A 16,521-nucleotide genomic window follows, 5' to 3' on the forward strand; every position below is an offset into this window, starting at 1 on the left:
ACTGCAAGTTTAACACTAAAGTTATTCTACTAAACAAAGCACAAAAAGATAGAAAGTTTGAATAAGTGAAATTTGGATTTAGGCGATTCCTAGAGAGGTTTCTAGCTGCGTTTGTGCTAAGCTAACGTGCACTGATGATAGTTTCAAATATGAGACTGCTTCCATCTTTTTTATCCAGCTCTTTGGCAAGAAAATGAGTCATTCCTCAAATGTCAAACTCTTGCTTCCAGAGTCGCTCTCCACCACGCTGGCGTCCTCGTGTTCACACGTTCGATGGTTTATAGCAGCCGTACGAAAAAGCTCTGGATTACAGTTTGATATGTTTCACTCTTCTTACCTTTAACTAGATTGAAGGATAGTCTCGTAGTGTCGATTGCTCCTCGTCTACTCTCCTAATGACAAAAAACATCCGCTAGCGGCTAGAACTACTTTTGCACTGTCACCACACTTTTTCCCCATTGTGAAGGCATTGAAATGGTTCTGGGTGACGAAACAAAACTAAAGAAAAGAAATCAGGGAGGTGCAAAAATCAGTGAGCTGACATGAAGCCACGTCCAAAAAAAACAAACAAATAGTACTAAGAGTTCAACTTCAATAGTGCACAAATTGTTGCAGGTAAATCGCGTCAGTCTCTGGCAGATTAGCATAAACTGCAAAAAAAAAAAAGCTAATCTGTGACAGAGACTGACAATAGCATAGCGATGAGATCTCTCAAAAGAGGGCCTAACAAGGTAGAAGCCGTTACCGTAAACGAGGGGAAAAAGGGAGGAATGCCGAAAGGAAGAACAAATGTAGAACGACGAGAGCTTTTTTTTTCAAGTTTGGAGGATGAATGAATAGATTTTTAGAGAGGTGGCATTACAGCTCGACTAATGGAAATATGTAAACTTGTATTCTATTCTTCATTCAAAGGAGTTAGTAGAGGGGATGATGGGAGAGGAGCTATGGGGGAGGCTATGGGAGGAAGCTATGGGAGGAGGCTATAGGAGGAGGCTATGGGAGGAGGGGCTATGGGAGGAGAGGCTATGGGAGGAGGGGCTATGGGAGGAGGCTATGGGAGGAGAGGCTATGGGAGGAGGCTATGGGAGGAGAGGCTATGGGAGGAGAGGGTATGGGAGGAGAGGGTATGGGAGGAGAGGGTATGGGAGGAGGGGGTATGGGAGGAGGGGCTATGGGAGGAGAGGCTATGGGAGGAGAGGCTATGGGAGGAGAGGCTATGGGAGGAGGGGCTATGGGAGGAGGGGCTATGGGAGGAGGCTATGGGAGGAGGGGCTATGGGAGGAGAGGCGGTATGGGAGGAGAGGGTACGGGAGGAGAGGCTATGGGAGGAGAGGGTATGGGAGGAGGGGCTATGGGAGGAGGGGCTATGGGAGGAGAGGGTATGGGAGGAGGGGCTATGGGAGGAGGCTATGGGAGGAGGGGCTATGGGAGGAGAGGGTATGGGAGGAAGCTATGGGAGGAGGGGCTATAGGAGGAGGCTATGGGAGGAGAGGCTATGGGAGGAGGGGCTATGGGAGGAGAGGCTATGGGAGGAGAGGCTATGGGAGGAGGCTATGGGAGGAAGGGCTATGGGAGGAGAGGCTATGGGAGGAGAGGCTATGGGAGGAGGGGCTATGGGAGGAGGGGCTATGGGAGGAGAGGCTATGGGAGGAGAGGCTATGGGAGGAGGGGCTATGGGAGGAGGCGCTATGGGAGGAGAGGCTATGGGAGGAGAGGCTATGGGAGGAGGGGCTATGGGAGGAGGGGCTATGGGAGGAGGCGGTATGGGAGGAGGCGGTATGGGAGGAGGGGCTACGGGAGGAGGGGCTATGGGATGAGAGGGTATGGGATGAGAGGGTATGGGAGGAGGGGCTATGGGAGGAGGCTATGGGAGGAGGGGCTATGGGAGGAGAGGCTATGGGAGGAGGGGCTATGGGAGGAGGGGCTATGGGGGAGTGCGAGGGTTAGTAGGCGGGTTTGATCAAGCGCAGGGTTTCCAATGTCAAGGGCAGTGCGTCCGCGGAAGCCTTTGGGGAAGCCCGTTGTTAGAGGGTCGGTCTTGGTTGTTGTTGTTGTTGTTGGAGGAGGAAGAGGAGGTAGAGGAGGAGTGGTGGGGACCTCGGGAGCTGTGAGAGTGCTGGGAAGGACCAGAAGGACCAGAAGGACCGGAGGAGCCGCCGTCGCTCTGGTAGCGGTGGTTCGCACGGCCGCCGGCGTTTCTCTCGTTGTAGGAACCGCCGTTGTACCTCGGCCCGCCCGAGTGGAAGCCCTGTCCCTGGAACGTGCGCCTGTTGCCCTGGAAAATCTGAGATGAATCCAGAATTATTTACCGCAAAGAGAGTCGACGTCTTTTAAAAAAAAAGAAAAAAAAAGTGAAACGCGAGCGACGTCCTGACCTGTTTGTTCGGTGGAGGGCGGGTTTCCCTGCTGGGGGGGCTTTGGGTCTGAGCAGGAGGAGGATGAGGAGGATGAAGAGGAGGAGGCGTCTCCATCAGGCCCGCGACAGACGAGGACGTGGAGCTACAACGGGACCGGTTGGAGTAACTTGTACGCGGATGGTAAACTGGAAAAGAAACAGAGGGTCAGTACAACCTGGGAACCGCCTCAAGGAGGATCATCCCTCAATGTGACCGCGAGGAAACCCAGAAAAGATTTAGTTTATGGTCTGTTTGAGGTTTTAAAGGGTTTACACCGTCAACTTCTGTCTAAGAACTGTGGAGAAATCAAAAACTAATGCTCCTCCTCTGAAGTACAGCCAATGATTTAGAGATCTTGTGCAAACTGGAATAAAAGATTGGTCACATCGGTTCATTTGCAGTGTTTATTTTATGTTTTGCACTTTTAAAAGACTGCAAATTTATCCGTTTGCTCCGTTGCAGTTTGACGGTCAGAGAAACATCCGGTTGAGTTCAACACTTCTGACTTCCTGCAAGATATTTGCGATCACTTCGTCTTCAGGCATCTTTTACTCAGCGAACATTACAAGAGAGTTTAATAATCTGTCTTTACGAGACAGAGCCGTGACTTAGCTCAGCAAGTTGCATGAATTTTGATTATCTTCATTCACATGAAAACATAAGTGTGTTTCTTTTGGCATAAAATACGTAATTTTTTCCAGTTTTAAACCGAAACTTCATCATTTTTGACTGAATTTCCTTCCTAACAGGACAATTCTTTGTTTTATTGTGATTTTTGTAAATCACAATAAAACAAAAAAGATTAGGACTTTAGGTCCTAATCTTTCCATAAAGGTGTCTTATTGACGCTCCAGGAGGCATTTTTTAGGTGAATCTGGCTCATATCATGCTGGATGTTCATAGTTACGATCAAAATATCTTTTAAAAGTGTTTTGTTTTTGCAGATATACATTTTTTTCTCAAGACTTTGCTGAACAAATACATACAATAAACACAAGTATTGGATTTAATTTGGGGTTCCTACAACGACTCAAACAGGGAAAAGAGGTCTGGAGACAAAAATGGTTCCACAGGTTAACAGGTTAATATTCATTTCATTTCATGAATTAAAATTAAACTAAAATTCAAACAGTTTTTGTAAAAAGAAAATCTGCTTTAAGGAGCTTTTTCTGTCAACTTTGACTTTCTCCAACGCCTCAGTGGCCAATTAGATCATAAAATAATTAGTTTATTAGCAGCCGTATTCATGGACGACCTAATAAACTGATGAAACTTTGAACACAAATGAAAAACATTAAAAATGAAACCGTACCTGAGCCGAACGCCAGGACGCTCGTCTTCAGCGGTTCGAGATCAAACGTGAATCTCACAGCTCTGCCGAGGTCTTCATCGTATTTACGCTCACTCACAAAGTGCTGAGGAAGAAGAAGAAGAAGAAGAAGAAGAAGAAGAGACAACCGATTATATTCATCAGCATGCTCCAAAATACTAAATGCATTTTTAATGTGTTATTGTGTTATTTTAAATGACGAGTTTAGACTTTAACGAAGGCTCAACAGTGAAAAGGTCTTCGTCACTGAGGAAGAGGCAGTGCAGCAGCAGCTTCGTTCACCTTGATGTCTGCACGCAGTTCGGTCAGCTGATCCTCGGACATGGACGCCGACTGATCCGTCAACCTCCTGAGCTCCTCCGCTCGCTTCTGCCGGGCGCCCAGATTCCCCACTGACACAGAACGAAAACGAGATAATTTACAAATATGAACATATTTCACGAAGCCTGAAGGCGTTCACACGAAAAAAATCAACAAACGGAGAAGAATATTTGTTTCTTTATTACGCGAGCAACTTTCTTGTTTGTAAGTAAATTCTCTGATTGAAAATCCCAAATCTTTACTCTCTCCAAAAAAATAATTGCTCTCAAAAAAAATTCTCAAAAGCTAAAAAAAACGCTTTAAAAAAAAAAAAAAATTCTCTCAAAAAAGAAAAACACAAAAAACACTAAAATAAAATGTTCTGAAAAAAAAAAAATGCTCACTCAAAAAAAAAAAAAAAAAAAAAAAAAAACACCAAAGAAAAAACGCAAAAAATAAATAAATAAAATAAAATTAAAAAAATGAAATAAAAATTACTCTAACAAAAAATCAACAACTTTGCTCTCAATCCTAAAAGCTCCAAGTTGAGTTGTGGGCGTAGTGGGCGGGGCCTACGCTGCTGGATGAGTTTCTATTGGTGGACTCACTGAGGTTTTTTTTGAGAGCGCAGGTTGTTTTTTTTTTGAGTGTTTTCTTTTTTTTGAGAGCTTATATTTTTTTGTTGAGTGCGAAGATTTTTTTTTTGGAAAACAAAGATTTGGGATTTGCAGTCAGATAATTTACTTACAAACAATGAATTTGCTCGCCTAATAAAGACACAAATCCACCTTCATACTTGAAAGGATTAATCGATTATCAGTGTCGCTGCAGATTATGAAAATTATACAATCAGAAAGTTCTCAAAGTCCATTTCTGCACGACAGGTGTTCCCTGCAGTCGCAGTAAGTTTCAGTTTCCCCGAAAGAAGTCAGCTGTCATCTGATACCACGAGTGCAAAGTGCAGCTGACTCAGCATCCAACAGATGAACTCGGGTCAGAGATAAAGACGGTTTTTAAAGCTCGATGGCGTCGACGGATATTCAGACGTCTGGAAACACAGATTCCTCCAGTTACAAACAATTAACCCATCATTTAATCAAAAGAAACTATTTTCTTTTTGAACAAATCTAATACTTTGAGTCAAACTAAACGATGTGACGACGTCTTCTTGGTCTGAAGGAAGTCACATAGAAATACCACAGTATGGAAATACTGTATTTAAATAATAAATATATAGTGAATGTTGATTATTGATGCATGTTCATCACTTTAATCCTGTTAATGTTGAATTTAAATTAGATTTCATAGACTGTTGAGTAGTTTGACAATTCCCCCTTTAAAATCAATTAGTCAACAAACTAATTTAGTTTCATTATAAGACTTAAATAATACAACTAAATTAGTTTGTTGAGTATATGTTGTAGTAATAATAAGTACATTTAATCGTAAATAAAGTTGTCAGATAGTGAAAAGAACAGTACATGAGTGAATTTATTACTTTTCACCACTAAAGGAAGTTGTTCTTGAAACATTTTTCCTTTTTTTCTGACACTATATTGACCAAATAATTAATTGAGGAACTAATAAGTATATTTAATCATAAATAAAGTGGTCAGATAGTCAAAAGTACAATATTTGTAAGTATAAAAGCAGTACATGTGAATTTATTACTTTTCAACACTAAAGAAGTTGTTCTGGAAACGTTTTTCCTTTTTTTCTGACACTATATTGAACAAATAATTAATTGAGGAACTAATAGGCAGAATAATGATCATTTAAATAATCTAAACATTTCAAATAGTTCTTGGCAACACAAATACCTCCGAGCATGGATCAGAGAGGACTCATTAAAAGTTTCATGTGATTAAATTGTTGTCGTCTACACACAAAGCCGAGGTCATGAAGGAAAACACACAAATTCAACACAAGACGGAGATTATGAGAAGGCACATTTTGAGGAAACTTGGCTTTTGTGATGTCGAAGAAATACTAGTTCCTTTGCTTTGCTCTCGGTCCCCGAATCACGTCGCACAAAGACGGCATTGAGCCGCTCGACACCCGACACTATTCACTCCTTCCAGGCCTGGAACACACAACCCTCCACGCCGAGAGGCCGGAAGAAGAGAGAATGGCCTACTTGTACAAGTATGCAGTCTTGCTCTGTCATGTTACACACACACAAACACACACACACACACACACACACACCCCGAGGGCACCGCTGCAGGTTTTTGAAGGAACTGGGACAACAATTTATTTTACTAGCCCTCCGGAAGTGACTCAGGTGAGACTCTCCAGGCTGAATGAGGCGATGATTACATGAAGGAGGCCGACAGCCGCCGGTGGTTCGAGAGCAGCAGGGCTTTAAGTTCAGTCTGCAGACTTTAAAATAAATAAAATAAAACACAGTACTTACTGGCTTCTGCTTTCACTTTGTCCATTTCTCCCAGTAGAGTCACTTCTCTGTCCATTAAACTGGAAAGAGAGAGAGAGGAAGAGGACACATGCACGTTTTATTAAAGAGAAGCACTGAGATTATGAATTATAGAAGCAGCTGCACTCAACTATGACAACAAATTGATAAAGTATATATCTATTTTTCTATAAATACAGCAGCGTCACTAAATAATAATGCAAAATAGCAAGTGCAATACAAGGAGAAAACCTTAAACCTTTATTTAACCAGGAAAGTCCCATTGAGATTAAAAAATAATCTCTTTTTCAAGAGAGACCTGGCCAAGAGGCAGCAGCATAAAAACACACAACAAGACAAGTTAAAACAGTCAATATAAGAAACATTTACAATTTAGGAAAACCTCTTTTTCTTTCATTCCAGATTTAAAAGCGGTTTCAGTTCTTTAAGCTTTAAAGTACACAAAAGTCATACACAACAAAACATCCTGAGAACGCAACGAGTGTCGTCCGACACTTCTCTGCACGATGAAAACACACAGGGAGTGTGGCGGCAAAGCCAGGAATTGCCTCAAAAATAAAAGTGTACCGATGGCAAACTTGATTTAAACTATTCTGGATGCTTCGTTATGGAGACGAGAAGATTCTGCAGCGACGACATAAAATCGACCGCTTGGTTTCATTTCAGCTCAGTTTGAGTCTCGTTTTGTTGTGATTTACTTTAGCCTTACTCTCCTCTGAGCGCTGTTTTTCATCGAGGGCGGAGCTTAAACACACACACACACACACTCACACACACACACACACACACACACACACAGGTAAACCTGTCGGGAGAAGCAGTAACTGAAACCAAGTGTGAGTGGAGGAACTGTAAGTAAAAGTCCACAGGAGCAGCTCATAATGTAATAAAAGTTTAGATTGTAATATTCAGCACACGTCCCAAGAACAGTTTTGTGCATAAAATAATAAGTTTATGCATTATGAGAACATAAACTAAGGAATCCTAGAGTCCTTAAAGGTCCCATCTGGTGAAAAGTGTCTGTATTATTATTATAAAACAGGTCAAAGAGAAACATAAACACTGTACAAGTATTAAAACGCTCAATCTGTGGCGACATAAACAACCGCATTCAGAAAATGTGCCTTTAAAACAAGCAAGTCCGGGTTTCTATACAATATTTAGACTATTTGACAGTTCTAGATGTAAACAGGACCAGCTGACAGGAAGTCAAGTTTCAGACAGCGGCAAAGAAAAGTGAGGCGTATCTGAACATTAAAGTATTTTGGGTTTCTAGAACATGTTTACGAGCGCGGAGCTGTGAATTAGCATAAAACGCCTCCTTTAATGTCAGCGGGCGGACGACATCACAAGCCTTCACTCGAGTTTCAAACTGGCTCAGAAAGCTTTCATGACTATTTTTAACAAACATTTCTCTTGGAGATTCTTCAGCTTATGATTTGCAGACGAACGCTGCTGCGTCAGCGTTTTTTTCGGCTGCATGAAGTCGCTCCTTTCGCTCCACATCGGGCATTTTTTGGGGCGATTTTTGTCCGAGTAAAAGACATATTTGGGGGGAAATGTAACTTAGTACATTGACTCAAGTCCTGTCACTCTTCATTCTACGACATTTTATATGGAAATATTGTATTTAAACCTCACTACATATATCTATCATGAGTATATGATGTACATCGCATTGTTATACAGTACATTTAACCACCCAACAGGACAAAAAAAATTATAAAATTGCATATCTCTATATCATAAAGATGCATCGTACACATTACTGCATCAATAATAACAATCGTATAATATAAAATATCATGATGTGTTACATAAAGAGTCCATTTGTCTGCAGTAACTTTTGTTCGTTAAGTACATTTTCTTGTTTCTATACTTATATACTTTTGAAAAAGTACTTTTTTTAATGCTGGAGTGTAAATTGTGGTGTTATAGTATTTTTTTGTGTATGTAAAATATCTTAGTAGCTTGATTTAATTAAATTTAACATGCAGGACGGCAGTGGCGGGCCGTGGATTAGCGTGGATTAGCGTGGATCAGCGGTTTTATTACATTATAATAAATATAACTTAATTATATTAAAAATAAAAATAAAATAAAATTTTAAAATGGAATTATGAAATAGCTACAACTTTTAATTATATTAAAAATAAAAAAAATTAAATTATAAAATAGCTATAACTTTTAATTAAAATAAAAAAGATTCAAATTTTAAAATGAAATTATAAAACAGCTTTAACTTTTAATTACATTCAAAATAAAAATAAATAAATATTAAATTATAAAACAGCTATAACTTTTAATTATATTAAAAATAAAAAAAGATTTGAATTTTAAAATGAAATTATAAAATAGTTATAACTTTTAATTATATTCATAATAAATAAGTAAAAATCTTAAAATATAAAATAGCAATAACTTTTAGGCTTACACTGCAGAATATTCATTTCATGTGAACCAAAGCCAAACGGCACCGAGCGCCATTTTCTCTTGAACTCGTGGAACACACAGAAAACTGTTTAACGTCCGTTCTCCTCTCGTTCCGTCATCGTGATCGCGCCGCTTTACGCAGCGACCGGCCAGGTGTGCAGGAGTCCACCTTCATCCTGAGGCGCTCTGCTTTACAACTACGACTGGGACGGCGCGTACAAACACGTGCAACTCTACAAACGCCTTCGGGGGGAGAGAAATCTTGCACAATTAGCCTAATTTTTAAAAAGATTTATGACAGCGTAACAAAGTCAGGAGGAGGTCATGTGACAGCTCGAGTGGGACAATCAGGAACACAAACCAGATGTTCTGATGTACTAACAACAGTAGTTATTGTAATAATCGGGGTCACGAGAGAACAGATTTGGGGAAACAGAAGAAATATAAAGTGGTTCATCTTTAATTATATGAAAAAAAATTCTCTCTTTTCAGTTGAAGAGGCCACCAAAGTGCAAAGTGATGACGTTGTGGAGATAACACAGCTGTATTTTCAGGGGCCACAAGAGAAAAAGGTTGGAAGTCGCTGCTTTAGACGAGCGATGACACGTCAGGATCTCTCTCTTTATTATAAAGCCACCGGACAGCAGATGACCACACATTGTGTGCACTTTTGTGTTGGTTTGACAGCCAGCTGGGTGCACGGATTCGGCTGCACACATGACAACCTTTGCATCGTTTAATACTCTATTACACTATTTATATTCCTTTATATATCCCGTGGTGGGGAAGCTGTACAGCATCTCGCTCAAGGAGACGCTTCAACATGCAAGCGACATTTTACACACACACACAAAAAAAAATGCTTACCAGCTCAGGAGCTCAGCGAACGTCTGCTTCATCTTCTTGATGGAGGAGTCCATCTCCTCCTTCACCACTATCCTGTAGCGGGTCAGTGAGGCGGTGCATCTCTGCAGGTCCTTCACGGAGCGGTCAATGTTGGGAGCTGAGAGAAAAACGTGATCTTCAATTAGTTACACATCGAAGAAGAAGAGCTATGAAACACATTTGGTGCAATTCAATAAGACGACAAGCAGGACAAGATCTTCTACGAGGTGTTTGATGTCTCACCCATCTTCTTGACTCCTGATGATCCTTGCTCATCAGTGGTGGGTGCAAACGAGGAAGTGGGTGGATTTGAATTGGAGCCTAGCCTCTGTCGGTTCCTGTTGCCTCTCGGACCCTGTTGATTCCTCCCTCCTTGCTTCAAGGGGGGACTCGGAGCGCTGCCTTGACTTTCTGCTTCTGCGCCTGCGCGAAGACGGGACGACTTTACCACAAAACCGACTTACAAAAATCAGTCCACGAGTTGATCGGGAATATTTGGGCGACTGTGACTACCGGTGGTTTCCGATGTGGCGGGTTCAGAGTCCAGCTCGACGGCATCCAGCGAGGCGGAGTCCAGCTGCTCGCTCAGAGAATCCAGCGACTCTCCGTCCGCGACCGATCCGTTGGCGTGAAAGCCGTTCACCTCGTCCTTGCCCTCCTCCAGCGGCGGCGTGGCCTCGGCTGGAGCCGGCTCGGCCGAAGCCTCCGGCTGAGGCTTGGGCTTTTTTTTCTTCTTGGGCTGAACGAGGAAAATATCAACGTGAAATCTCTTTATTCGCGTTTTCTTTGCCCATCATATCGTGCTTAAGTCGGAGCAGTGCGTCACAACAATGTCAGTGCACACAGGGGGAAGAAAGATAAAGTTGAAAGATAAACTTAGTCCACAGTTTACAATCAATGAAGCGCCGTGTGAAAGTGCAGCCACTTCCTTCAGATGGAGCGGCCGCGGTTACGCTCGAGCAACAAAAGACGCCGCGCTCGTGACGCGGGCGTTCAGGTTCTCACCTTCTTTTTGCCGGTGACATTCCACTCCTTCAGGATCTCGACCGCGCTGCCTGCAGGGCGCAAAGCAAACAGCAATTATGACGGAGGTGCCACACAAGTGACTCAAGACGAAATCTCATTGTCCCGGAGGTCAGCCGGCGCTAAACAAGCAAACAAAAGGAGTGTGACGTACGCGTGACAACCTCCCCGATCTAAAATTAAACCTGCACAACTGAAGGAGGCATGCAAACGACGCCCGGACTCCTGAACGCAAAGCATGGCATGCATGAGATGATCTCATGTGGGCGGCATGTCAGGTACGACTTCAAAGTAGTAAACTCACAAGGTAGTGCTGGGAAAATACAAGTATATCTGCAGGTAGTGTACTTATCATGACAATTGTTCTAATAGTTGTACTGTGGATAAAAACCTGCACCAACATGGAGGTGTTCTGTTGCTCGTGTTTAAGTGTCGCTGTAAGTGGATCTTTCCATCTATTTATACAAAAAGGGCTTTGAGGTCCATGATTTCACATGATTGAGGTCGAGCAGTGACATCTTCGTACCTTCTAAGAAAGCTTGAACGGCCTTATCGACGCAGTTCTCAAAATGCTGCAGAACCAGAACAATCTCATTGTTACTTTTGTTGGGGACGACCGCCCTGACGGCGCTGATCTGTGAAGACAAAGAAAACAACAAAAAAAGGTTTTAAATGAACAGATTTTAATATCAAGGTGATTCAACATTTAGTGTAGATTTACAAATCAAGGCGTTTTGACCTTTAAACAACATTTTGGCGTCAAGAAACAGACGTTTACTTTTGAAAAAAACCTCTATTCAACGTTGTATAATAGACTGGCATCGCCCATTTCCTTTTAATAATGTGTTTGGGATGCTGTCTATGTGTTGGAGACGGGCACCAACCCTCATACTTTGTATGGATGAGCTCCTCATCGCTCAATCTGACAGCAAGAAAGACGATCCATCCGAGTCAAATACCCAAAACCACAGAACTCACAACATTCAGCGTCCGGCCGTCGATCCGCTCGCACAAAATGAGCTTTTCGGTCTGCGTGTTGATGACATCATAACGCTCAGGATCAACAGTCGCAGCCAAAACAAGCAGAGAGGGGGTCACCGGTGCTTCTCAGAGAAATAAATGCCTTAAGGACACAGGCCCGGATGCGTCTGTTTGTATTTTATGTCAATTAGATTTACTGCAAACAGAAAAGGAAATGTAAACTCACCAGCAGCTCCAATGCAAATAGATGAGAACTGAGGATCAACAATTTAGTTGCACGTTTTGGCTTTACGCTACTGTCACTGTGTTTCAATAGAACTCAACATGTGGGTTAAAAAACCCACAAAAACATTGAATTACAAACCAAGATCTTCCATGAAACCACATTTTCCTGATGCGGAGTTCAACTACACAACTTCAGCCCTGATTTTCTACCCTTCGACAACTTCTAGTGCTCCCAACAAAAGCCAGAGATCAGAGAAAGTGGCTCAGGACTCGAGCGACTCGAACTATTGGTACACACAGGTATGGAGCAGGGTCGCAGGTATCTAGCGGGGTCACAGGTATCTAGCAGGGTCACAGGTATCTAGCAGGGTCACAGGTATCTAGCAGGGTCACAGGTATCTAGCAGGGTCGCAGGTATCTAGCAGGGTCGCAGGTATCTAGCAGGGTCGCAGGTATCTAGCGGGGTCGCAGGTATCTAGCGGGGTCACAGTGAAAGTGAAAACCGAGGCCGAGGAGCAAATCCACGAACACAGAATGGAAACGGTTGACTTTTGAAAAGAGAACAGAACCCATGGATATTTTTTTTTTTTTTTTAAAGTCTGACTTTGTGTTTGTACTTCTTACCTTCTCCTTCATCCTCTCAGCTGTTCCTCCCTGGGACATGGCCATTTTTGACCGAGTGTCAAACACCACACCCGACGCGTCTGGAACAACATCACAAAAGAAAGAAATTCCATTGTCATCATCATCATCATCATCATCATCTATTCAGGCCTTGAAACATATTTGCAATTCCAGCATCATTTGCAAAACAAACAACCACCAAACAACGTAAGAAATATCCTGGAAAGATTTATGTTTATGAATCATGTTATAACGACAGATTTGTGCTTATAATTTTTTTAACTTGAGTGAATCAATCAAGTTGACTTATCAAAACATTTTGAAAGTACATTTAATTTGTTTACTAAGCATCATTGGTCCAAAAGCAGCACACACGAGTGGATATAAAAAGAAACTCATCTTGGCCTGAAAGGTCTGATGTAAATAGCTAATAAGCAACGATGGCTTTCAAAAACACATTTAGCAAGTCAAACAACCTTCTTTAATATAGTATAATAAGCTTAAATACATATATATTTCCAACAGACTGCTGACAGGTGAGGATGACGAGTCAGGGGAAAGTCCAAAGTTAATCTATGGCCATTTAAACACAACAGGTGGAGAAAAAAAAAATGCTGGCAGAGCATTCTGGGAGAAAAAAAAGCCATGTAAAAGTTGTTCTCCATGTGCATGAAAGTAGGTTAATGTTACTGTAAATCTCCGCAGCATTATCAGCACCCGATACGGATATCGAGCCGATAGCCGCTCAAATAGCAGGATCAGATATTGTGACAATGTGGACGACGTATTCAATTAAATGTGTGTACAGTATATACTCTAAAGGTATTGCAGACTGTTAGACTTCACTTGTAATATTAGGGGTAAATTAATTGTCATTTATGCATCAGTTTATTCAATATTTTATCTTAAAACTATGTTTTACCTTAACTTAAAACATTCTTCTCAATGCTGCAGCCATTTATGAAACAAATGACATGTTATGCGTGTGATTGTACTGTAAATATATTCAATAACATATAGATTTTTATTTAGCTAATGTCTTTAAGAAAGTTAATGCCATACCCTTCTGGTTTTTCTTTGCCATGTTGTGTCACAGAAGTCTCCAGGCAACACTTGGTTTTGTACTTCCTCACACTTCAAACGTGCTTCAGATGGTGTTCAACTAAAAGGCTCCAAGAGTAGACAATTGCACTTTGTTTTCCTTGTTAGAGAAGATGCCAATAAGGCTCACAATGTTTCCCCACCAAGTCGATCCAAATCTGTGTAGGGGGGAGACAAACAAAACTGAAAACAAGTCAAAATAACTGTCACAATGCTGAATGAACAGATACCAAAAAAAATCCACTTCTGAAACATCTGAACATATGAATGCAAATGACATCCATTTCCTCTATAAATGAAAAACAGATTTCGAGAACTTATTGTCTGTCTGGCAGAGCATTCTTGAAAAGAAATCTGTAGTTAATATTGTCCTTGGCAGAAAAGCAGCATTTAGTTTGGGGGGGGGGGGGAGAAGGGAGGATGTTAGCAGGACTTTAGAGAAACATATCTTTGAATGGTAGTTCCTTTTTTCTCAGTTCTCTGCAGGAGTGGCGGGTGATGAGGCTGTACGGGCGACATAATGCAGGGGAAAGCCTTCTTATATAGGCTTGTATAGTTATTAGACCACTGTACTGCACTTTGCTCAACTTTTGTTCTTATTAAAAGTGCCCCGTAAATTAAACATGAACTTGAGCCAGAGAGTTGCACATGCACAGTAACACTGTACCAAACTATTTACAGTGTAGTTTGCTTTAAAAAAAAAGCCTCAACCAGACCTCCAACAACCTGGACCCAATTTTGTGCCAAGTCAGCTGTTAGGTTTCCCTTTCTGACCCTGGTTTTCTAAAAAGCGAAACTTACAAGCTATACAAACACACACCCTGCTGATTAGCACTTGGCACGCAACACAGTGCCGGTTCCACCACACCTCCACACACGTCAAACCAAGCAGACGCACATTCAACAAAGCGACACACAACACAAGGGACCGATGCAAAACACTAGGATGCATTTTGTTTATCAAGAGGGATGGTGCGCGAGTCTTCAAGAGGGTGCCAGGTGCACTTGTAATGCCATGAAGAAGTGCTCACTCAGCAATAAAACTGATGACTGAAAAGTTTGAGGTTAGCCAATAAGGTGAAACTTAGAGGGTCTTGTGTCTCATTTAGAGCTGCAACAATTAGTTAAAAAACTATTCGCCAATTATTATGACAATCGATTAATTATTACAGAAATTGTAACTCCGAAATGACAGAAAAAGATGTTTTCAGCTTTCTGCTGTTTTACACAATATGAATATGACTGACAAAACAAGATATTTAAAGAGTTTAGCTTGGACTTTGAATCTAGGATGGACAGTTTTCTTAATTGTCTGACATTTTATAGACCAAACAATTCACCTGTAAAAGTGTGTTTAGTTGCAGCTCTAGTCATAGTAACAAGTCTTCAGTTTTCATTGAAGATCCAATTTCGTTATATATATATATATATATATATATATATATATATATATATATATATATATATATATATATATATATATATAAACAGACAGGAACAAACCAGGTCCACTTAAAAATTGAGTACTTCTTAATCCAGGCCAGAAAACTAACGTTAAACATCCTAATTAAAAACAGGTAACGTTAATGTTAAAGTTATATCTAATCAGATATTGATCCCCGTCATTACACGTCGCAGTTTAGCAACCATCTTTAATATATATATATATATATATATATATATATATATATATATATATATATATATATATATATATATATATATATATAAAACGTTAATTCAAAGTGCAATTCGGTCAAATTAGCCTCAGGACAGCTGAACAAACATTTCCAGATATTCATGGTTTCCTGCAATCACAGCAAAACATTTTTTTCAAACCATACACAATCCAACTTAATGTTAATGTTAAGTAATAATGTGACAAACATGACTGGTTCAAATATTTCGCAGCCTTCCAGCTGAGCGTCGCACGAGAGGGTTCACGTAACGTTATTAGGCTGAAGTCCGTAGGTTACGTTCACGTTAGCTTGCTAACATCCCCTCACGTCTGTGTGATTAGCCTGTGTCTGCGGTGCTAACCCCAAGTGACGTCCCGTTACATCCTCAAAACAAGCCATGGTTAAATGCATCATGAACCATACACGTCTTTTCTATGAACGGACCATTGAGCGCAGCCGTAGCTAGCACGCAGCTAGCGGACAGCTTTTATTTGTCAACGCTCTGTTGTCACTCACGTTGAAAGCTAACCAAACCTCATCGTTAGCTGCTCAACTTTAACGTTAAAACAGCGACGTCACAGTTAAATCTTTGCTCGCTGGATCCGTGATGAGCTCAATGTGTTAGTAAATGCATATTACTGAATACGTACTTGGTGCTGGCAAGAAAACTGAACAGTAGATACTGAAAACAGGTTCCCACTGACTCCACCGCCAGCCGTCTGTAATGCCAAGCAGTCTGCTGTGGGCAATGTTTTACTCGACTAGACTCCATCGAGGTTGCCAGGTTTGATTCAAAGAACCTCCCTTTTAAACAAGCAGTTATGAAAACTCGAGGGTTTCCAAGTTTATGTATATAAAGCTCCGCATATGAAAACACGAAGACAATCATTCGTTCAATGTAGATACAAATAAGTAATTAATTGGTGTGTTGGCTGTATTACAGCTTGCTGTGCATAGTAGACGTTACTTAACCCTCTAGTAGAGTCTAACTTAATGGCACAAAAGTGTACGCATCTTTCTTTTTTTGTATGACTCTTGAAAAACTCGCTGACAAATAACTATTTTATTTATTTTAATTAAAGTGGCGTTGTTTGTCAGATCAGCAACCAT

General features: G+C 41.2%; 1 protein-coding gene across 1 annotated transcript; it reads right to left on the reverse strand.

Moving 5' to 3' along the window:
* Positions 1 to 1,709: 1,709 nt before the first annotated feature.
* LOC137800657 (spermatogenesis-associated serine-rich protein 2-like) lies at positions 1,710 to 16,162 on the reverse strand. Its single transcript, XM_068597938.1, has 13 exons — positions 16,062 to 16,162; positions 13,694 to 13,890; positions 12,632 to 12,711; positions 11,328 to 11,436; positions 10,784 to 10,833; positions 10,292 to 10,517; positions 10,022 to 10,201; positions 9,761 to 9,896; positions 6,443 to 6,501; positions 4,009 to 4,118; positions 3,709 to 3,811; positions 2,376 to 2,542; positions 1,710 to 2,284 (listed from the first exon to the last, which is right to left on the reverse strand). The coding sequence occupies exons 2-13, from the start codon at positions 13,713 to 13,715 to the stop codon at positions 1,982 to 1,984; spliced, it is 1,545 nt and encodes a 514-aa protein (XP_068454039.1). The 5' UTR covers positions 13,716 to 13,890; positions 16,062 to 16,162; the 3' UTR covers positions 1,710 to 1,981.
* Positions 16,163 to 16,521: the final 359 nt, after the last annotated feature.

This window comes from Clinocottus analis, unplaced genomic scaffold, assembly GCF_023055335.1.
Source record: "Clinocottus analis isolate CAN_PGR_092001 unplaced genomic scaffold, fCliAna1.0.p SCAF_4, whole genome shotgun sequence".
In the NCBI taxonomy this organism is placed as follows: domain Eukaryota; kingdom Metazoa; phylum Chordata; class Actinopteri; order Perciformes; family Cottidae; genus Clinocottus; species Clinocottus analis.

Bases quoted from the DNA above. Each gene is read 5' to 3' on its own strand.
- LOC137800657 (XM_068597938.1), bottom strand. From the start codon at position 13,715: ATGGCAAAGAAAAACCAGAAGG. The intron at 12,712-13,693 runs GTATGGCATTAA...ATGTTGTTCCAG, and splicing joins GGCAAAGAAAAACCAGAAGG to ACGCGTCGGGTGTGGTGTTT. The intron at 6,502-9,760 runs GTAAGCATTTTT...CTCTCTTTCCAG, and splicing joins TTCGCTGAGCTCCTGAGCTG to TTTAATGGACAGAGAAGTGA.